This window comes from Pelodiscus sinensis, chromosome 25, assembly GCF_049634645.1.
Source record: "Pelodiscus sinensis isolate JC-2024 chromosome 25, ASM4963464v1, whole genome shotgun sequence".
NCBI lineage: Eukaryota > Metazoa > Chordata > Testudines > Trionychidae > Pelodiscus > Pelodiscus sinensis.
This window is the reverse complement of record NC_134735.1, coordinates 2,253,674-2,275,636: the sequence shown is the minus strand read 5'-3', so window position 1 is coordinate 2,275,636 and position 21,963 is coordinate 2,253,674. Positions and strand designations below refer to the sequence as shown.

At 47.1% G+C, this 21,963-nt stretch overlaps 1 protein-coding gene across 3 annotated transcripts in view; it reads right to left on the bottom strand.

The window, feature by feature from the left end:
• ARID1A (AT-rich interaction domain 1A) overlaps positions 1-21,963 on the bottom strand; it is an 87,578-nt gene that overhangs the window by 14,038 nt on the left and 51,577 nt on the right. For all 3 annotated transcript variants that reach the window (XM_075908744.1, XM_075908745.1, XM_006139147.4), the window contains 8 exons: positions 15,638-15,878; positions 14,745-14,834; positions 13,926-14,093; positions 12,957-13,272; positions 12,049-12,194; positions 11,851-11,960; positions 1,344-1,553; positions 525-732 (listed from right to left, as the gene is read on the bottom strand). In XM_075908744.1, the coding sequence (XP_075764859.1) occupies positions 525-732; positions 1,344-1,553; positions 11,851-11,960; positions 12,049-12,194; positions 12,957-13,272; positions 13,926-14,093; positions 14,745-14,834; positions 15,638-15,878 (1,489 nt within the window). The remainder of the gene's footprint in view (positions 1-524; positions 733-1,343; positions 1,554-11,850; positions 11,961-12,048; positions 12,195-12,956; positions 13,273-13,925; positions 14,094-14,744; positions 14,835-15,637; positions 15,879-21,963) is intronic.

Here is a 21,963-nt window from a genome sequence, read left to right as displayed (position 1 = left end):
TATGAGTGACTCCCAAGCCATGTCTATGTCTTCTCTAGGTTTAAGTGCCCCGATGGCTGGAGAAATGGAAGGGAGAATCCCAAGCCTATCAGCTAACAGTTTAAGACTTTACTAATTAATAAAAGGAACTAATACAACTATTTACAGCATCTGCAAACAAAGGACAGACATCACTAGAAGGCCACATGCATGAGGGCTCCTTCCCAATCTGCAAGCAGCAGAAAAGAAACAGGTTAGGTGGTCAGCTTGCCGCACCCCACATGGCCCTGAAGATGCAGGCCAATGGACACTCTTACTGAAGGACTCACATTTGCACCCGCCGGGATGAGCACTGCAAGAAGATGCACATACCACAAGGAATACTTTATTCACTGCACTAGTCATATACACGGAGCCCATTAAAAGCCTCAATTTGAACACTTCAGATATCGTCATAAGAAATTTCATGTGACAGTAGAAAAGAGGAATTTAAATCCAATTTGCTGCAGAATATAGGGCATCTTGTCTATAGTCTTTATACTCACCTGGAGATGGGGGCTGTATCTTGGGCTGGGACTTCTTTGAATCAGCAGCTGCAAAGATGTCTGGGGGTGGGTCTTCGCCTCGTTCAATCTTGCACTCAAAGGCATAGAGGCATTGGATGTACTGCTTCTTCAAAGAACTAGCTGCACTGCTAGACGTGCCCACATTAAGATTGGTGGCTAACTCACGCCATTTCTTGTTTTTATTGACCTGCACACACACACACCCCAAAGAAAAGAGGGTCAGAATATAAAATTCAAGCCATTTCCCTTTTCTAGGGGATATACCCCAGAGCCATATTTCCCAACTAGATACCAGCAAAACAGGTAGCAAGCACAACAGCCACACAGTTGGGCTGAAACTGTGGATCAAAACCAAAGCAGTAAGCCTCTGCTTGCCTGGCTCAAAGGAAAGGGAGATTCAGAGAGGGGTAACAGCGAGCAGCAAACTGAAGTAGCCAGGAGATCAGCAGGCAGCCCATATGCAGCAACACTAATAAGTGATGCAAACAGGGCCTCACTGCTGTTCTACAGCCTGGGTGAGGAAAAGCACCAAGTGGATCTCAGTGAGGTCAGAATACTCTCAAGCACTGCAATTAGATCCACTTAATTCTAGGATACTGGATTTTAGAAATAAGGTATTGACACTACTTTAAAGTTGCAGATTCAATTTAAATCTGAAGAACTCAATTAGCAACTCGAGTTAAGCTTGAATCCAGCTGCCTATATGATTGAAGTTTTGAGTCAGAGGCTACATATAAACGTACAGCCATCTCATTTGCATCACGGTTGTGATGGCTTTCTGAACTTCTGGTCACGCACCTGAGTCAGTCCTCCAATCTCTTTTACAGAGATATAGAGCCGGTAAAGGTCTAGAGGTTTCCTGCCCACAGCCGGGAGGTTGGTCATGCCCATGGCTTTCTCTTCAGTGAAGGCTAGGTAACGATCTACCCAAATCTTCCTCTCCGGCTCACCACCCAGCTCATACAATTTGGTAATCTTTTCGTTGGTGGTGGTAGAAGAACTGGACTTCTAGAATGAAGAGAAAACAGATCTCAAGATGGAGGAGCAAGTGAGTCAAAAAAAATCTTAACACATCAAGCTCAAGCTGGTTTTGTCATCTTATAAAGTAGAAACCCTGAAGGGATAAAATTCTGCAGTTGTATTAGGAGCAGCCAGACATCAGCCCAAAGGTGAAACGCACATGTCAAAATCAGAGGTTGCTGTAGACCAATGCAGGCAACTTGCAGCGCATGGGTCACATGCAGCCCGCTGGGGCTCCACTTGTGGCCCACAGAACCCCTGCCTACGCCCTCCCCTACATGTCTCATGTACTGGGCCAGCCAGAGCCCCATGCTTATTTGCTTCTCCCCTACCCTCCCAGCACATCTGGAGCCTGTGAATCGCCTGATTCGCACTCTGTCCCCTGCTCCCCCCCCTTCCCAGAGCTAGAATGCTGCAAGTGGTGTTCCAGCTCTGGGAGGGAGGGGAAGAAGTGGGCACAGAGTGCAAAGCAGGTGATTTGCAGGCTCTGAAAGTGCTGAGAGGAAGGGGGAGAAGCAGTTAAGTGCTGGGCTCCGATGCTCCAGAGGTGTGTGGGGGAGCAGATCGGGGGCCCTGCAGGTGGAACCCCCGTTGAGTCACGAGCTGCGGTGGCCCACTAAGGTGAAGGAGTATCACTCTTGTGGTTCACCCACCATTCCTGGTTGCCCATCCATGCTGTAACAGATGGGTAACATTGAGCTTTTGTGGACAATGCTGCTGAGAATCAAAACAGGATCCCAATGAGCACACTTCAAAAGAGGAAGTTAGTCCACCCACAGAAAGGCTATAGAAGCCAGGTAAGTTTCATCTAGACACCAGAATGGTTTGTGTGGTGAGGGGGAAAGGGACGGACAAGGGGTGACAATCTTTTCAACAAGAGACTGAATAACCCGTATGTCTGCTTCTCTGAAGAGACCTTAAAGGGATATTCTTACTACTTGGTCTGTTCCATAGCACAATAAATGGGGAATTCCATCAGCTCTTAAAGTTTTCTGAATCCTAAGCACAGCTCTATCGGGATAAAGACAAGCCAGATCCCTATTAGCCATCACTCTCTGCCAACTATAAACACTACCCTCCTAACCCTTTTAGTCCGTCCATTTTCTATTACTCTGGTGGAAGGTCCCAGCATACATAACTACAAATGCATCAAGAACCAAAAATAACACTCTGAAAGGTTTTCAGTTAAAACCACCAAATCCTAATAGGAAGTAAATGTGTGAGGAATCCTACAAAAGAATCTTTTCCTTTCATAATCTTCCCTTCCTAATGATTGAATTTACAGAATTAGGTACAAGTTGCAACAATGTCACTAATGTAAAAAACATTGGAAACCTCTCTCTTCCCCTGCCAGCACGTGCTGCTTTTTCCCTGCAAATATAAAAGAAAGATATCTCTTAAAAATACCCTCAAGTCTGCGGAAGGACAGCACAATCAAAACTTCTTTATGCAAAAGATTGCCAACTGAAAATAAGGGTGTTTTTTTTTAATTAAAGACTGTTTTGGAGGCAAGAGGAAGGAAGACGGTTTGGCCTCTCCTATCTTTGAAATTGGGTCTGGAGTAGAATCTCTATTCTAGAGGCCAAATTCAAGCAATAATGTGTGAGTCTGCAGAAGGAAGATCATGTAGCTACTCTGCAGATGTAATTGATTAAATATTTGGGGCAGACTATGGTGACTATGTTGTCTTGGAGTTTTTTTACAAGGTCTTCTTGTTTCAGGCCAGCACGTCATAAGAGCAATCAGGTATCCATTTAGATGTGGTCCCACGGGTCACAATGTTACCTAGCAAACTGGTATGAACAGAAAAAGAATTGGGTGGATTTTTTTTTTTTTTAAAGAGTCTAGTCTGCTCCAGGTAGAGCCAGATACATCCCACCTTGGACTGTTTGAGTGACACACACAGAAACATGCTTCTCTTGCATGGGGGGCATGCCATGCTGGTGAGTGGTGATAGGGGAATAAGTTCATTAAGATGGAACTCAATGTGCTGCTTCAGAGCACTCTGAGATGAGTCTGCAGCACCACTCAGACACCGTCTACCAGGTTTTACAAGGATAGTCACTACAGCACTTTGTGGCTGACGTCACCAATACTAAAATGCCCTTTCAAGAAAGACATTTAAACTCCCTGAAAAACATGGTTCCCAAGGAAAGTTCATCAGCTTTGATGATACAACAGTAGTGTTCCACAACGCAAGAGTGTGTGTGGGGGTGGTGGTGGGGAGTTTAATGTTTTTTCATCCCCCCCCCCCAAGTATCAAGCCTTATGGGAGTCTGACAAGGGGCTTCCCAGACCTAAGTGGAAATAGGCTAGACATACCTGGATGGAATCAGATTGAGACAGGTGAGAAAGGTAGCCAAAAACATTTTTTGCAGAAGGCAAGTAAGAGAACTTGGATCAGCCCAAACCTTTTGCGCACGGATTTGTAGGGCTTTCTGGCAGAAGGTCCGAGATGCCAGGAGAACACAAGCTACCTGCAACAGACATCATGCCTATGCATTGCTATCTTGCCAAGTGTTCAGTGGCTAATGAGCTGTTAGCTGTCCATCTAGAGGTGGGTATTAGCAGTGCTACCTAAACAATGATTGCAGGACCAATCCCACTTGCAAGCTTCTGACAAAAGGAGCAATGCCTTGTAAACATAGGGACCAAGCTCCATGTAGCTGTCTTCACAGTTTCAGAAACAGGGACAGTCTGCCAACAGGCAGCAGAGGCTGTCTGAGCTCTCAAGTGGTCAGGTGGATCTTACCTGGCTGACTCTTACTGTGTCTTTATACACATGGAGACTCTGGGAGGATATTGCCTAATGCAGGTGGAACCTCTCTAGTCTGGCACCCTCGAGCCCTGACCGGTGCCAAACCAGAGAATTTGCCAAACCACAGGAGGTCAATACTGTCTAGCAGCTTTACCAACATTTCCACTGCTTCCTGGGCTCTTAAGACATTGAGGGGTAAATTAAGAGCTAACTGACAGCATAAAACACAGAGCCAGGACTGGTGGCTGGAAACAAATTTTATGGGGCCAAGGGAAACTTGGCTACACGTATGATAAGTGGACATCGGCTAACTAAACTCATGCCGGACCACAGATGTTGCAGGACCAGAGAGGTTCAACCTGTACTCCTTACAAAGGCCAAAACACAGAGCCCACGGGTATTCCTGAATGAGTCTGTCCCGTCAACGTAGAAAGACAGTTCTAAAAGGGCACTGAGTGAGGCTTGGCGAAGACCACTTGGAAATAAATCAATTGGTTCACATGAAATTCTAACACAACTTTGGGAAAAAACGTGGGTTGAGGTTTGAGAGATCCTGTACTTGTGAAAACATGATATAAAAGGGCCCCTGCCATGAGGGCGCCATTCCCTCTGCCTGTTAAGGTGATGTACTTACTGGTCACTAAAATGTCAGTCGTCCTAGATAAGTGGCAAAGAAAACAAGTTGCTAAGGGCTCTGCAGTGGGATTAATCAACTGTGCTAATACCTGAGGCCCTCCATCTGAGGGCAACCACAAATAAGGTCCTTACAGGATCTTACTGCTGTAGCATGGGAAGATACAGTATGGCCCCCGATCTGAGGATGATGAGTCAAGAGTCCAAAAACAGGACACCAACCTCCTTTCTTCTTAGGGATGGTGAAATAGTTGGAATAAAACTGCCCTGCTTCTGAACTCTGAGGGCACCTCTTGCACTTCTCTAAGTGGCAGAAAGATATCAACTTATTGTTTTAACAAAATCACATGTAAAGGAGCTCTGCAAAGGAATGGGGGGGAAGGGCTGGACCGGAAGGGGACTGGAACTGGATAGAATACCTCTTGTAAATTTCTAGGCTCTAATGATCCAAGCTAATCAGAGTCCAGGCCTCCCAAAAATAAGGCAGTTGCCAAAAGTGGGTGGGCTAGAAGAGCACAAAGCCTTTGGAGGTTCTGCCAGGTTACCCCCGACACCACGTGGTGGACAAGAGACAGTAGCAGCAGCAGCAGCAAAGGCAGAGAATCATCACCGGAACCTCTGCTTCTCTCAGCAGCTCTGATGTCCTCTGAAGGCTGGTAATAGGAGAGGCCAGAAGAATGCTGCCTGAAAAAATCTGTGGTTTCACTGCTTCCTTCTTGTGGGTGGAACACAGAGGCTGAGGGAGGGTAGCGTCACCCTGGAGTCCTTTAAGCAATGGAGTCGGTCTCTCAACTAAAACATTTGTTTCCTTAAAGGGAGGATCTTCAGTTGCTGTTTGGACCTCTCCAGGCTGGAGCCAGGATGATCGGCTCACGCCCACCACTGTAGTTACAGAGTGCACAGCTGCACTGGACACATCCAGCGTGGGCTCTCAACTGTCCTTCAGACACCATCTTCAGTTCCTTGTGCTCCTGGAGATAGCATGTCCACAAACTGAGAGAGCTGGTTCCAACTGAAATAAAGGCATTTAACAGAAGCATTTGGAGGCTGGAAGATGATCTGAACAAGTCCAGTCTCTGTGTGTCTGCCTCAGTGTGGATTTGGGAGGCTCTAATTCCTTCGACATCTCTTGGGCCACAGTTACAACAATAAACCTGGTACTGGATGGGAACAAAGGTGCTCAAAATCCCTTGGAAGTGACTTAGTGTGGATGTAGCCAGAACAGTGGTAGCTGTCATCTACCACAGATTTTTTGCACATTCTAACAGACCCTCCTTTATAGGCATGGAGGGCCCAGCAGGCATGGAAGGGTGCAAAATGCCCAGCAATCTGGGAACAGGCACTATTTCTAGAGGTATCTTTAGAGACTCTGCCATGTGCTTGAGGCAGCCCTAGAATGCCTTGAAGCCATCAGCTAAAGACAATGCTGAGAAGAGAATGAGGAGACTGTGGTGGGAACAAGCTGTTCTTCCCTTTGTAGATGTCATTTCTCAACACTCTCCTCCTGCCTCCGCTCCAGCATCTGATGCGAGCTGACCTGGTTGTGTTGGTTTATATAGTCTCTTTGGAGTGGGGGTTCTAACCCTGAGGAGGGGAGGGGGAAAAGATGAAGGCTCATGTGAATATGGCTGCAAGCCCTAGAGAATCTAGCACAGGTTGTACCTCCCTTGTCCGACACCCTGGGGACCCGAACCAGGGAATGTGCAGGCCGGGGAGGTCAATGCGGCAGGGGTTGCTTTACCCCAGGCAGCTGCACTGCCACCAGGGCTCTGGTCTCCCCACAGTGCAGGGGGAGCTCTACTTCCCCCACCCCCACTTCGCTGCAGCCTGGGACTCCCCTCTCCCCACGGTGGCCAGGAATTCCACCACAGTAGCCTGCTGCCATCTGAGGCGTCACGCTGTCCCAAACAGCTTTGGTGCTGCCCAGAAGACTCCATCAAGCAGCCCTGCTGCCGCCCGGGGAGCTTCATGCTTCACCAAATGGCTCTGCTGCCACTTGGGGGGCTCCATGCTCCTCCCCAGCACCTCTGCTATGGCCTGCGGGCCTCTGTGTTCCCCTCCGGTAGCCGTGCTACTACCTTCCCTCCCATGACAAAGTTCCGCTCCTCCCCTGATCCCCAGAGACCAGGGGCTCGGAGTTCCTCCCAGTGGCTCCGCTGCCCCATCTCAGCCCCCTGATTTGGCAACGCTCCCAGCCCCAGCCCAAAGGCTTATCCCTATGGCTGCTCGCACAGATGATGCCAGACCAGGGATGTTGCTGGACAAGGGAAGCGTGGATTAGGCAGTTTCAACCTATAGTGCCAATGCCAAACACAGGGAGGGATAAATGGATTATGGGGAAAAGACCAGAAAGAACATTCCTCATGAGCCCTAGGCTCTCAAGGATCTCTCCCCGGAGTCTCACTGTGCTATCAAATGAGGGTACGTAGAGAGTTCCTATTATACCTCAATTGGAACAAGTAAGGCGCACACCTCGTCCATGGAGGGGGCCATCTCATAAAAAATGTCCCAGCTCAGCTGCATTCCCCTCAAGTGGGCAGGAGGGGAAGTCAGTAGCAGTACCTGCCACAGTGACACCTCAGTGGCAGATGCCTTAGTTATTACCACCCTTGACTCTTACCATGCTCACAGGTAAATCACTAGCTACAGGTGTACTGGGAGCCAGCCAACAGTTCTGAGGTTGCCTGTACAGAAGTGCTGACAGTTTGTAGATACAGTGAGTAACCGAGTGTCAGACGGTCTCTTCCTTGGCTGTTGACTGAACCTCGACTGTTGAGACCAAGAGAAACCTGATGCACAGCTGGATTCAGACACCTGAAGTGACATATACCCAAGCTCAACTCCAATGAAAGGCTCCATCCTACCCATTGGCTGAAGTGGGAAGAGAGGCATATTGGGGATTACTAGTTAACATAGCCTGGGAAGTCAGAACAGAACCTCTGCTTGTCAGGGGACTGACAGGAGGACTGAGGAGGCTAGTGTCGAGTGCTCCAACTGGATCATTTTTAAGGGGGCTTTTCTAGCTCGGACTTTGCGCAGAGAAGAAATGATGTTATGTCACTACTCACAGGTCTATGCTACACTCCTACACGGCTGTAACTGACGCTGAGCGGGGGGTGGGAATCCACACCCCAGAGCAAAGTAGTTAGACCGACCTAGCCCCCCATGTATACAGCGCTATGTCAACAGGAGGGCTGTTCCCACTGATAGGCAACACCTCTTGTGGTGATATATTAACTGCATGACAGAAGCAGCTCTCCCATTGGTGTTGTACTGAAGCACTACAATGGTGCAGCGTAGCTGCACCAGTGCATCACCGAACATGAAGACGAGGTCTCCGGACCAGGTCCCTCTGCTAAACAAAACAGAGCCCATCAAGTGGGATTGAGGCTTACCCAAGGAGCAGGTTCAAAGCACTGGAGCCATTTTGCTGCAGCCTAGAACTAGAGGTGGTGGGGGCTTCACACCACAAACTAGAACCTAAGACAAGGATTTGTGTATGTGCACTGCCAATGGGCAACAAGGTTCTCTCTGAACTCTGCTCTGCGCTGATTAGGTCTCACCTGGAGTATTGTGTCCAGTCCTGGGAACCACATCTCAGGAAAGATGTGGAGAAGATCCAGAAAAGAGCAACAAAAATGATTAAAGATCTAAAAAAATGAGCGATGAGGAAAGACTGAAATAATTGGGTTTGTTCAGTTTGGAAAAGACAAGACTGAAGGGGGACATGACAACAGCTTTCAAATACCTAAAAGGATGTTAGAGGGAGAAACATTTTTCTCTTTAATGTTTGATGCAAGACAAGAAGCAAGGGGCTTAAATTGCAACAAGGCAAGTTTAGGTTGGACATTAGGAAAAACTTCCTAACGGTCTGGGTGGTGAAACACTGGAATAAGTTGCCTAGGGAGGTTGTGCAATTTCCATCACTCGAGATTTTTAAGAGCACCTGAGTCTCACACACATCAAGGATGATCTAGATGTTGCTTGGCCCAGCCATGAGTGCAGCGGACTAGACTTGATGGGCTCTTGAAGGCCCCACCAGTTCTATAGTTAACTCCCACAGCCAGAACTATCCACCTGCTCTTCTCTCTCTCTGCCAAGGAAGGTGAGAAGGAAATGAGGGTGAGATGGACTTCTCTGCACTCAAGTGCTGGTGGCCATGCACAGCCCCAACGAATGTCTGGCCATAAGAATCCAATCTTCTGTGCATATGCAAACCAAGAGTGGAGTCCTTGGGAATCACCACTTGAATCATCTTCAGTTTTTGGTACAGGGTCGTGGGTGCTGCTCAAGTGCCCTTCAGAGAGATGCTGAAAAGGAAGAAAGCTTAAGAAGTGGAGCCTTTTCCTTGCATCCCTTGAAGAACCCCTAAGAAACCAAAATGCAGGACAATGTAGCACTTTAAGAAACCACAGCCTTTGCCTCCTTTGCCTCCTGCAGAGAGGCTTCCTGATTCTACTCTCCAGTGTAAGTCAAAGCCCTCAAGAACGGTTGTCTTGGTGGGACCAGCATGGCCTTAAGGCAAATGCATGCGTGCTATATATGCCTGACTATAGTTGTATGGCTGCTTAAGATCCTATGATTTCTCTTGGAAAGGTGAAGAGGGAGGGGAGATGAAAACTGACCAGGATAGAGGCCTCATTCCAAAGCCCCACCTGGCCCTTAGCTACAAGGACATGGTAATCCATGACTAGAATCGTTGCTACTAGCGATATAAAATCCTGATTAAACCAGCTAAACATTAGGTTAACTGTATGTTTAATTGGTTAACCGACTAATGCAGGATCCCACCCAAAGGCAGGGCTGTCCACCACTGGTGGCAGCAATCTCCCAGCCCTGGGGCTGCCACCAGCAGTGGCAATGGCAGGACAGTCCCAGCCCCAAGATTGGGACTGCCGCCACCATGGCCAAGAGCAAGGATGGGCAATAATATTTGGTGAGGGGCCACTCCGAAGGCTGGGTGCAGAAGGGCGCACGGGGTAAGGGACTGGGGTGCGGGGTCTGAGAGGGTGTTTGGGTGGAGGAGGGAGTTGTGATCTGGGTCAGAGGATTGGGGTGTAGGTGCAGAAGAGGATTCCGGCCTGAGGGAAGGGTGTGGAAGGGGGTACAGGCCTGGAAGGGAGCTGTTACCTGGGGCAGGGGGCACAGAGGGTTTGGATAGCGAGGGAAGGGAATTGGGGTGCAGGAGGGGTTGGGATGCCAGAGGCAGGCGCTGGCTGGGCTCCCTCCATGTGGCTCTCAACACCAAGTGGGGGGGGGGAGGAAGGGAAGAAGAGGCTTGCACTGCCCCAGTCTCTCAGGCCAATCTCTCAGCTCCGATTGGCTGGCTGTTTCCAGCCAATCGGAGCGATTGGCTGAGGTCAGTCCTTATTGGCCGGTTGTTTCTGGCCAATAGGAGCTGAGGACTGGGCTGGAGGCAGAGACCCAGCAGGAAGCCTTGCCCTACCTGCAGAGCAGAGAGCTGCAGGGACCGTGTCAAACCGCAGCAACTGTGTGCGCCCAAGGATCTCGGCAGGGTGGTCTGCGGGCTGGATCTGGCTCCTGGGCCGTATTTTACCCAGCCTTGGCTAAGAGGTTCCCTGCCCTGCCACCACTGGCAGCAGGAGGGTCCCAGCTCTGAGACTGAGGCTGGCTCCCAACCCCGAGGGGCCAGCCCTCCACTGTGATCCCAGGTACCAGTTGTTCACATCCCTAGTTGCTGCCACACACTTTCCAATTACTCCCCCACATGAACTGCAGTTCGGAAAAGACTCTGGGCCACAGCACAGTAACCAAGCTTTCCAATACCCACAGCCCCCACTAACAAGTTCTCTTGAAGAGGGTAGAGACAGTCAGCAGCACTCTCGGGTAAGATGGACTCTCCCTCCCTGTCTACCACATAGGGGGACAGTCTTTGCTAGCTGACCCAACACACAGTGTAAAGGCACAGTACCAATATTGGCCAGAGATTCCTGGCTCACATACTTCTCAGTTTTGACCTGTGTAGATTCCTGGGCTAGATCCAAGTTGGGGGTGGGGTGGGGTGGGGAATGTCATCTGTCTTCACTTATGTGAGAAGTAGGAAAAATCAGGCTCTTCCTATGTGGACTCTCTGTGCTCACACTGGAGATGTATTTTGCACCGGAAATGTCTAAACGATAGCCCTTTTCACCCAGATTTTTAGTGTGCCTCATACAAATAACTAGAACTGTCCATGTGATTTTGGGGGAGAGGAGGGAAAACCTGTATAGTGTATGCTGTCTGCACCATAGACTTGTGTATCAAGACCGTATAAGCCTTGGCACAAAGCACTGATATGGAGACATAATGGTGCTGACAGCAGAACTAGAGCAATGCAAAAATGCAGCATGTAGCGGAGAACTCTGCCGATCCAGTCAAGAACTGGAGCGTCTGAGAGGGCAGCAGTAGTACTTTGCAAGGGCATGGTATGTGATGGTCACTAGGATCTGGTGTATACTCTACCTCAAAGTTAAAATAGAAACATTGACAGCTCTGGGAGATCCATGAGCCTTGTAGTAAGGAGTTAAGACCCAGGCGGGAGAATCCTTTGTAGATGATCTCTTTAGAGAACAAATTTAGATGCTCATACCTACTTCACACATACCTCCCCCCTTTTGATTTTTTCTAATTGGTCAGCCTTTTGCACATGCAGAAATACTGCAAAAACCTAACCCTATTAGCAAGGAAACAGGCTCTCCCACATTTCCTAAGTAACTGTTCAAACCAAGAGGCGAGAGTGGCATCTATACAACAGAGAATTTTAAGGAGAGGGTAAAATAATCTCCTTGGGATAAAGAACATGTCTGTGTGTTTGCACAACACCCCATGCAATGAGGCCCCAATTCAGCCTAGTTGTGGCCCCAATTCAGCCTAAAACAGGAACACACGTTTTACCTTTGACTTGGATTCTGTTTTTGGCGTCCCATCTGCCTTGTTGTTCATTTTAGTTGCAGGTGTCAGTTTGACATCCCCAAGGCCCATCATTTCCGGACTTGCTGCCATCCCTAGAAGATTAAACAGGCTCTCAAAACACTGCATTTCAATTCAGTATCATGAAATCCAATGCCCTCCTCGGGGTTAGCACTGCTTTACCTGCCGAGTTGTTGGCCATATTCCCACTCATAGAATATGGAGGACCCTGGGGATTTATCATGCCAGCCATACTGTTAATTCCTTGTCCATAAGGAGGTCCAGTTCCCATCATTCCTCCTTGGTTCATGTTGGGATAGCCAGGAGGCCTAAAAGCAGGAGAGGGGTAGAGCAGAAGTATGTTTTCAATATCAAGCATTAAAATTTGCATTCTGCTGGAGTGGGCTTTGCTAACAGAGGCTTTCTGCCGCTGACATGAAACGGAAGCATCTGATTCCATGAGAACACTTGCCCACTAAAACTGAGGCAGAATAAAGTCTACAGAGCACTTAAGTGACTCTGAAGTCCAACTGCTTGTCCACACTGCACCACAACACGGACATTGCAGGGCGTGAATTGCAGAGTAAACCCATGTGCTAATGGCTCTGTGTGGACGCTACTAGGGCGAACTAGCACTCCTCTTTCAAATGGTGTCAAGTATCAGAGGGGTAGCCGTGTTAGTCTGAATCTGAAAAAGCGACGAGGAGTCCTGTGGCACCTTATAGACTAACTGAAGTGTAGGAGCATAAGCTTTCGTGGGCAAAGACCCACTTCGTCAGATGTACATGCATCTGACGAAGTGGGTCTTTGCCCACGAAAGCTTATGCTCCTACACTTCAGTTAGTCTATAAGGTGCCACAGGACTCCTCGTCGCTTTTGCTAATTGTGTAGTTATTCAGAAACTCTTCTCTCCTCCTAACTTCTCCAGATTGACTGAAGACTTGCCCTTCTGCAGGCATTTTAAGGAAACCTGTATTCAGAGTTTCTCAAAGTCTGACTGTTTCAAAACGCACCCTTGTCTGAAGTCAGAGGATATGCCACATGAAAGGGCTGAAAACAACAACAGGACATAGGGCAGTCTCATTTCTTACCTGTTCTGGATAGAGTTGGCAGCAGCATGCATTGCAGCAGCAGCTGCTTCTTGTGCTTTCCGGTTCATGCCACCTGGTGGGGGGCACATCCCTGTCCCCACCTGGGGAGGCATATTTGCCATGTTGGGTCCATAGGGCCTGTTCCCCATGGCAGCATGGCTCATCCTTCCTGGGGGAAGCCCAGTATAGGGTGGCACACCAGTCTGACCATGCATTTGGCTCCCTGCTCCCATTGGGTTTATACTTCCTCCCATTCCTGGGCTGGGGTAGTTGGCATTAGGCATAGCATTGTAGTTTGGCTGCCTGGGATAACCTCCTGCAGAGAGAAAAGAGGGGAGAAAGAGCACCTCCAGCTATTTAATCTGTGACTTACTGGAAGTCTTCAAATCTGCAGCTGTTTTAAAATCATTAACAAAAAGAGCACAGAGACCTAGGTGAATTTTAGCACCTAAACTCAAGTTACCTGGTTAATCTGCATAAAATAGGTCTAAACACAATCAAGTTACAGCATCAAATCAAAGGCAGCATGAACCTCCCCTGAGCTCATCACAGAACACAATTACCCAAATGGCCCAGTACAGAACAGAGAGGCCCTAGTTAAAGTGACATAACACATACAACTCTGTCAAATTCTTCCCCTTCTGAAGTCAACCAATTCAGCAGTAGTTTTTACAAGCACCCTCATCTGAATTTTTTTCAAATCAAGAGGGGAATTCTATAGCAGAAGCACTTTAATTCTTAAAGTCATCCGTCTTACCCTTGTTTCCAAGTGTGAGACACAAAGCACACTCTCTTTTGTGGCAGGAAAGTGTTTCAGATGCTGTTGCAACATCCACACATTTTAATACGGTGTAAAAAATGCAAATTTGTTAAAGGCAAAAAAAAGGCAGCAGGGGATATGGGCCATTTTTCCTGCTCACATTTACTAGTTCTAGCCTCCCATTCTATCCAGCTGGTTCACGCTCATACCTTGAGGACCATACTGAGCCCCCTGGGGTCCATAGCTTCCCATTGAATTCTGCTGATAAGGTCCCATCCCAGCATGCATCTGTCCTCCAGACGACTGACGAGGAGATAAGGCAGAGCCAGGCTGAGGGGAGCTATACTGGGGCATCTGAGGAGTCCTCTGCATGTAACCTGATCAATGAGACAATCAAATTAGTTGGTACAATTGCATACATAAACTTCCCTGGGTCCCCTGAACACACGCAAACATAACAGACTTTTTTTAGCAGTTGTCTTTTAAAAAAAATTGTGCTTTGTTTTAATTATTTTTGTAAATAAAGCCAAATTTATAACTGCGCTAGCCAGGGAAAAGCTGTAGCCTGTCACTGTACTCAGTGAGCTAGCCAAATATTGCTTATTAGTGGGGGACCATAGTACTACATATGCCTACAGCCATAAAGAGAAAAGCTCCCACTCACCTACCCTTCTTCCAGTGAATCTGTTCTCCTTTAGGGAGAACAGACACACAACTGTTGTAAACATCCCACATTTTGAAAATGCAGCATTCACAGAAATTTGTTTTCAAAGCTGCAGGGAACATCTTAATCGAAGTCAACTCTCTAGGGCAAGCAACAGGCAACCTTATTGCAATGTGCTCTGAATGTTTATTGAGTTGAAAGGGCTGCTCCAGCTCTACAAACTGTATATTAGCCCATAATCTCTGCCTCACATAGAAGATGCTGGTTTCAAAGCTTGCACAGTTCAGGCGATCTTTATTATTTATATATCCTGCTTTATATTTAATCTATTGCTAAAACTTAGAATGCTTAACACCACCCCTACCTCGATCTTGGACTATGCTTGATTGATTCATGGAAGGATGCAGGATACTGTCCGACTGGACACTTGGTGGTCGGGGTGGCATCTGATTGCCTGCACCACGGATAGAAAAGTGTTAGCCACAAGCAGCACACCAGAAAATGCAGAATACCTAGAAATGGCTACTAGAGACAAAACCATTCCTAGGGGGATGTGGGGCAACCCCATCCTAGTGTCCTAGATGCAGGTTCTGGGTAACCCAAGCCCTTCCCCCAAACCCCCTTTTCCTCAAGTAATGCAAGGCAGAAGATTACCAGAGGGACCTGGTGCAGGGTAGCAGCAGGAGCCAGAGTGGCCCAGCAGCCTGCTCAGCCACCCCCTCCCAGCCTGCTGCTGCGGTGAAGCCAAGCACATTGGGGAGAGACGAGAAATGACTCTTCCTGCTGCCCTGCGCCAGGCCCTGCTCCCCAGGTAATCCCCTGGGCCACCTTGGGATCTACTCATAGGAGGGCTTAGGCAGCGCCTGGGACAGCTCTGACTAGAGACTTAGATAAACATTAGAGTTGCAACAAAATCCAAGAGGAGATGGTGAGGGTGTTAAGCCAACCAAAGGAAGCAGGCCGAAGGCAGGAGAAGAAAAGTTACATTAATATTTTTCAAATAAAACAATTAACAGTGTTACTTGTTTTCAAGCGAACAGATTGATCCCTTATTTTATTTAAAAATCCCCTCCTCTAAGTTGTAGCTTTATTTTTAAGGCAACTAAATGATCACAAGGACGCACACTGCCAGGAAGTGGGACTGCTCTTGGTAAACTTCTCTTTAAAAGAGCCAATATTAATTCACTGTGTGGAGACTCTTCGGCTGCACAGAGCAGTCACAAGCAGCAGATCCACAGATACACTGAATACTTTTACCTGGTACAGCAGCAGGTGAGAGTGGACCGGAACGTGACTGAGCAACACTAGCAGGAGAGCCAACAGGGGAAGGGGAAGGTCCTCTGATTCCTGGGAGGTGAGGCGAGGTATGCGGAGAGAAAGGAGACTGAGCTGGGTTACTCTGCTCTCCTTGACTGCTTGAAATCCCTGATGTGCTTACTCCAGGACTCAGGGCTCCTTCGGTACCCATTGGTAGATCATCTATTGAACCAGACAGATCCTGTAGTGCACAGAAAAGTGGATCAGACAAAAAAAATTGGATCAGACAAAAAAAATTAAGAGGCAAAGAAATTGTTCTCCCAAACACCATCAGGAAAGAGAAGTGTGTGTTACAGAATTCACTGCATTCTGCTCCTAGGCAAACTACAAACAAATAGAAAAAAAAAATCAAACCAGCTCATGTTATTGTCAATTATGAAGGCTGTAGCACAAACCTAGTTAACTGACAAATGTATTTTATGCTATCCTCTCCTCTCCTCCTTTTCCGTCCCCCCTCCCCCCAATCCAGAAGTTCCCCAGCTGTGGTCTGTGAAGTGCTGGCTAGCAGTCCAAAAAGCTAGTTGGTCACATGGGTACCAATTCTCAAACGTGTTTCCAGCTGCTAAGTTGCATTAAAAGAGGGTAAAAGTAAGCCCATTCCTATATAAACAAGTGCTGCGGTTGCCACAGGCTCATATAGGATTGCACACAGGAGAAGAGGCTGTCTGTGTGATGACTAAGTGAAGGGAAGTGGTCCATGACAGAAGAGTGGTTCACCCTTTGAAAGAGTATGAGAACTCCTGCCTAGCCTCAGTCCCTTCTGAGGCCTCCGATAGGCAAACGAGTTTCTTACTTGAGAAAAACAAACGAAAAAATAACCTAACGTAGATTTAAAAGAAAACACGAAACATTTCCCACTTCTCATTCTTCCCAGACATCAGCCATTTCTTTCTACAGCATTAGGTTTTAGGCTTTGTTGAAGGCAAGAACAGAAAAACTCTCCCTTACTGCACACATCCATCTTGAACTAGGAAACAGTTTTGTCTGAACTAGCTTCAATGCCCTAAACTGGAATAAGAGTTGCTGGAAAATTGCAGCCTGCGAACAATTGGTAAATTGTCTGACTACCGTGTTTGGGTGGGCAGGAGAACCTCATATAATCGACACATGGCTATTAGTGAAGTACCTTGGTAATGTACAAACAAAGGTGCAGACGGTCTTTGCCATTGAGTAGGCACTAGGGTTCAACTCACCACCAGACAGAGGACCTAGCATACTAAGAACAGCTGGAGGAGGGTTACATGATGATGTGCTCATAACACTTTCACATCCTTATACCACACCCACTGGTCCATCAGTAGTAGCTTTGTAGAAGCTCAAGAAACAGTGCAATGAGGATTCTGACCCAACCAGAAATCCTATTTTCTGTATTTCTAAAATATACACCTAAACTTTAAAATTAAAGGTTTCTGTTTTTTAATCTTTGTGTAGGAATCATTGCTTCCTGAATTTGTTATAGTTTAAACAAAAGTTGTGCAGATTTTCCTTGATTTGGTCCTTATTTCTTATCCTGCGTGAGATCATCATTAAAAAAGGCTACTTAAAATTAGTTGAAATATTTTTTGTAGAGTCTTCGGAGGTATTTCGATGAGGAGAGAGGAGCTTGGAAAACCAGTTTTAGGAGCACGTTTAATACAGAAAAGGAAGCATGATGAAAGGCTCAGAAGCGGGGAGGGGGGAATGAAGAGCAGAAAATGGTGCTGATAGATTTAGGAACAGGCCACATTTTAGCCTACATTTCACATTTATTTTATAACAAGAACAGACATCAAGTTAGCTTTGCTCTGTACCTACCACTGGCCTAAGCACTGCGCATTATACTTTTAAACTTTGCATTTGTCAGGAGTAGCCATGTGACCATAATATTCAAATCTGATTTGCGGCAGTTATGCTAAAAACATTCACAGTCTTATGTAGACATCTTTACTGAGAGGACAGCTAGTTTTATAGTACAGGTTGTATCTCTCTTAACCGAGACTCCCTGGCCCAGCATCATTCGTGGTGGGTCTGGTATGGACCACCGATGTTCCTGGACCACAGAGCCCAGGAAGAGGGAGGTCCAGTGGTGGGGCAGGAGCGCCATAAGGGGCACCAGCAACTCATCTGGGAGCCCAAAGTGTGTGTGTGTGGAGGGGCAGAGGAATGGTGGCATGGTGGGGAATTCTGGCCCCAGTGGAGCTTCCTGGCCCCAGCAGCCAGGGAGCTCAGGCCTGGGCCATGGCGCTCCACCCCATCCCTCCACCCCAGCCGCGGAGTCAGGTAGCTGCAGAGCTCTTGCCATGGCACTCCGGCCCTGGCAGCAGCGGGGCCAGGGAGAGCCATGGGGGACTGAGGCAGCGGCAGGGTCAGGCTGGAGACCTAGCCTGGTGGGGAGGAACCTTCCCTGGTCCAGCAAATCCCCTTGCTCAGGACCAGTCAGGTCCTGAGGGTGCTGGACAATCAAGGTCCAACTTGTATCTGTGAAATAGCAGGTGTACAACGGCAAGGGTGATCTGACTTTCCATTCTTAGACACGACAATCTCAACACTTACGAAGTCTGGATTCAACCCCCTGCTATTACAGCCATCCTAGGAGATCTTGGGGGCAGGTCACTATCTCAGTTCCCCTAGTTTGTAAAGTGTGGATACAATTAAAGCCACATTGCAGAGGATGTTGTAAAGATACATGCTACAGCAATGGATGGTGGGGAGGCATGTAAATTAGGGATGTTAAAAATGCATTTAATTAAAGTAACTACGTAACAGCTGAAAACTTCAGCAGTTGCACACAAGGTAGCCAGCAGTAGACTCTTTGTGTGAACTGACTCCCACCTGCCCCGTGCTGCTGCCTCCGATACAGGCTTATCGGTTACCCATGTTCAGTTACACTTCCGTGTCCCTAATATTAAATAGGGGGCAGGGACACAGAAGAGCTCACAGAAGCTAAGCATTGAGAGGAATGGGTCTGAGAGCCCTATACAGGAGAGGACAAGAAACTTGAAAGCAAATTTGGGAAACTAAAATGGCAACTCTGAGGTCTGTTGGAAAACATCAGCAATAGGTGTGGAGGGGTCAATCAGTGGAATACACGTGCACATTGGGGCCTAGCTTATCACTGTACAGACTCTGTGGATGTTTTTCCCCCAAGAAACACAATCCAGTTCAAGCAGCTGTTATTTCAGGGGAAGTTCTATGGCTTGTATTATGTTTGCAGGAGTCAGGTTCAATCACACTGACCCCTTCAGGCCTTAAGAGTCCATGACACTCTAGCCCAGTAGTCCCTAATGTGGTGCCCGCGGGCGCTATGGCGCCCACCGAACAATCTGGGCCGGCCCCGCCCCCAGGCGCGTGGCACATGCGTGGTGCTGGCCCTGGGCGTGTGAGGCATGGGCGGCCCCTGCCCCAGGGGCGTGGCACAAGCGCGGTGCCGGCCCCTGGCATGTGGACGGCCCCTGCCCCGGGGTCGCAGCACATGTGCGGGCCCCGCCCCCAGGGGCGCAGCCTGTGAGTGGCTCTGCCCCTGGACATGTGGTGCATTAGTGACCCCGCCCCTAGGCACCCGGTAGCCCCAAAAGGTTGGGGATCACTGCTCTAGCCAGATTAGCACTTAGAAAGTGTTGCATGACTAAGCATTAAAACCAGCTCAGACAAATCCGTTTGAACAGCGCCACTTAGGGGTCCAGCATGAACAGGGCCAAACCACCTTTAAAAAACAGAATTCAGAGAAGTCAGGACAATTGCTAAATATGATTGAGAGAGTCTGGTTTCATCCTCACTTGGTGGGCTATACCAGTGTTTCTCAACCAGTGGTACAAGTACCCTTAAGGGTACTCGAGGAGTCTGGGGGGGTATGTCAGCACAACTGAAATTTGGTTTGTTTTAAGTTTTACAGCATTTTATTTTTGTACTTTTTATACCCAAAAATTTCATTGTCCACTCGGCTACGATTAAGTTGTTTAAACAAATGTGTTGCAATGGTAAAAAAAAAAAATTGTGTGTGGGGGGTCTGAAAACTGTAGATACTGGGGGTACTTAATTTTTTTTTTGAAAAAGGGGTACTTATTAAAAAAAAAGTTGAGAAACACTGGGCTATACCATTCTTGACAGCTCAGATAACCCTTCCCCACTCCAATGCACATGGGGCCTGAAGTACTGCAAAGTTATCTGTCAGAGGCCTTGTCATTCCAAAGCATCTGCTCTTCAGTGTGTCCCAGCCTCTGGCTGTGTGCACAGCTCTTCGCTGAAAGTTCAGGAAAGGGAAGACACGAAGGCACAGGCCACAAGTGAGGAGATTCCTGCTGCAGATTCCTGGCCATCCTAGAAGATGGTTGGGTAGTTCATGATGGGAGAGGGTAGGCAAAGAAATCCGTGTGCAAATGGATGCATAGCAGTGGGAGGGTATATGAACAGAGTCTCATCATTCTGCCTTCTCTTGCACCATTGCAATTGCACTGACTTTAAGGCTGGAGTTTGGCTCCATTTTGCTGCTTTTCTTTTTTATTTCAATCAAAGTAGGACTGTCCAGAAAAATCCTAAAAAGTTTATAAGTTCCCATGACTCTTCCATCTCTCTGCTGATCAGTCTCAGTATGCTTGATGGCACAAAGCTCCCCAGTCTAAACAAAATACAACTCTGGTCTCTCCAGAGAAGGCGGCTGTGTGCAAGATACCATCTTCATGCCGTTATTATTGGTTCTTAGTCACTCATATTCAAGAGTATTATCTCAAATCCAAGAAAGATCTTCTCTCATCATGCTTTGGTGCTTTAGGTTAAATTTCTCACTAGGTAGGAATTAATTTCTTCTTCTTCTTCAATCTAGGAGTGCAGTCGAGTTGCTCACATTATCCTAACCCATTTGCATTTGGGGTGAAATTACAGATATGTATCACAACCTCATGTCTAAGTGGGAGTGTTACAACTGTAGCTTCTATTTAACCCTAACTTTGTGTGCCCAACCAACCAGCTAGGTTATTACTTTGGACTTGCCTAGCACCTTCCATCTAAGAATCAAAAAGCATTTTATAAATATTGCTTCACAATACCCTCATAACAAAAAAGGAGTTTATACCTGCGCTATAAAACTGAAATTAAGGGAATATACAAAAAGAAAAGATAGCCAAAATGAGCCACACACTCAAATGTATAATTAGAATCCTGCACAGATACAAAATTTGTATCTATATCTGCAAAAGTAAGTCATGGATAACCACAAATTTACAGAGTTCTAGATACAAAACTTGCATCCACAAAAATGAGCTGCGAATATTGATGCAGGGCTCTATGTATAATGGTCTGAAAGGTTCTCTTACTACAAGATGTCTGCCTTTTTGTAATCTTAGAAAAACAAAAATTTCTAATCTTGTCTTTTCTGATTTTGATTGGAGAAAGAATGATGTCGAAACTGTAACAAACATCCCCCCCAAAAAATGCTTTGTGAAGTGTTTTAATTAAATAGGAAAATTAAAGAAACAAAATTGTCTAAAAATCCCATTTCTACTACAAGGCTTGGGTTTCACTTCCTTGGTAATGTAATGTTACAATCTTAGTAGTTTCTCTGTAGTTGTCAGAGTCTTTTCTGGAAGACAAAGTAGATAAGATCTGAATTCCTAATGTGAAACATAAGTGGAAGTTTGATAAAGAATAAAAAAGTAACATACAACCACAAATACAGAGGGGGCAAGTTCTTCCTCCCCCCACCCCCTCTTAGCAACTTCCATTTAAGTGTCTTTAAGCAGTATTAGCCACTGGAAGTTTATATACTCCAACAATGCAGCCATCTCTCACTGGAGAGGAAATCCACCAGATACACTGTCTTGGTCAGGAGTCAAACTTAAGCAGAGTATCATATGGCATTTATAAAATTTCACAATAATTTGGACTACAACAGGGGGGCAGGAGAGAAATGGAAGAGTTATGGTTCCAGTTTTAATTATGGCAAAGACTCGTCCAGTTTCCCAGACTAGCTATCTTTTAATCTTGCCCAAATAACTTTAAAATATACCTCACTGAAGTGCATCACAAATAAAAACGTACTAAGGCTTCCCTTACACAGTCTACTTCTGGGACAGGCTTTAGCGCAGACCCTGATCAAAAGTGCACTGCTTTCAATAGTTTTGGACCACGGTATCTGTGCTAAAACCTGTCCCAGAAGCAGACTATGGAAGGGAAGCCTTTCATTTCATTTGCCCTTCACAGGGCTTTCAGAGAATGACTAGAACTATGCAAGAATACCACTAACAGGGCTCTTCCCCTTCTCGCCTCTGAGCACAGCCAGTCATACTGAGAGA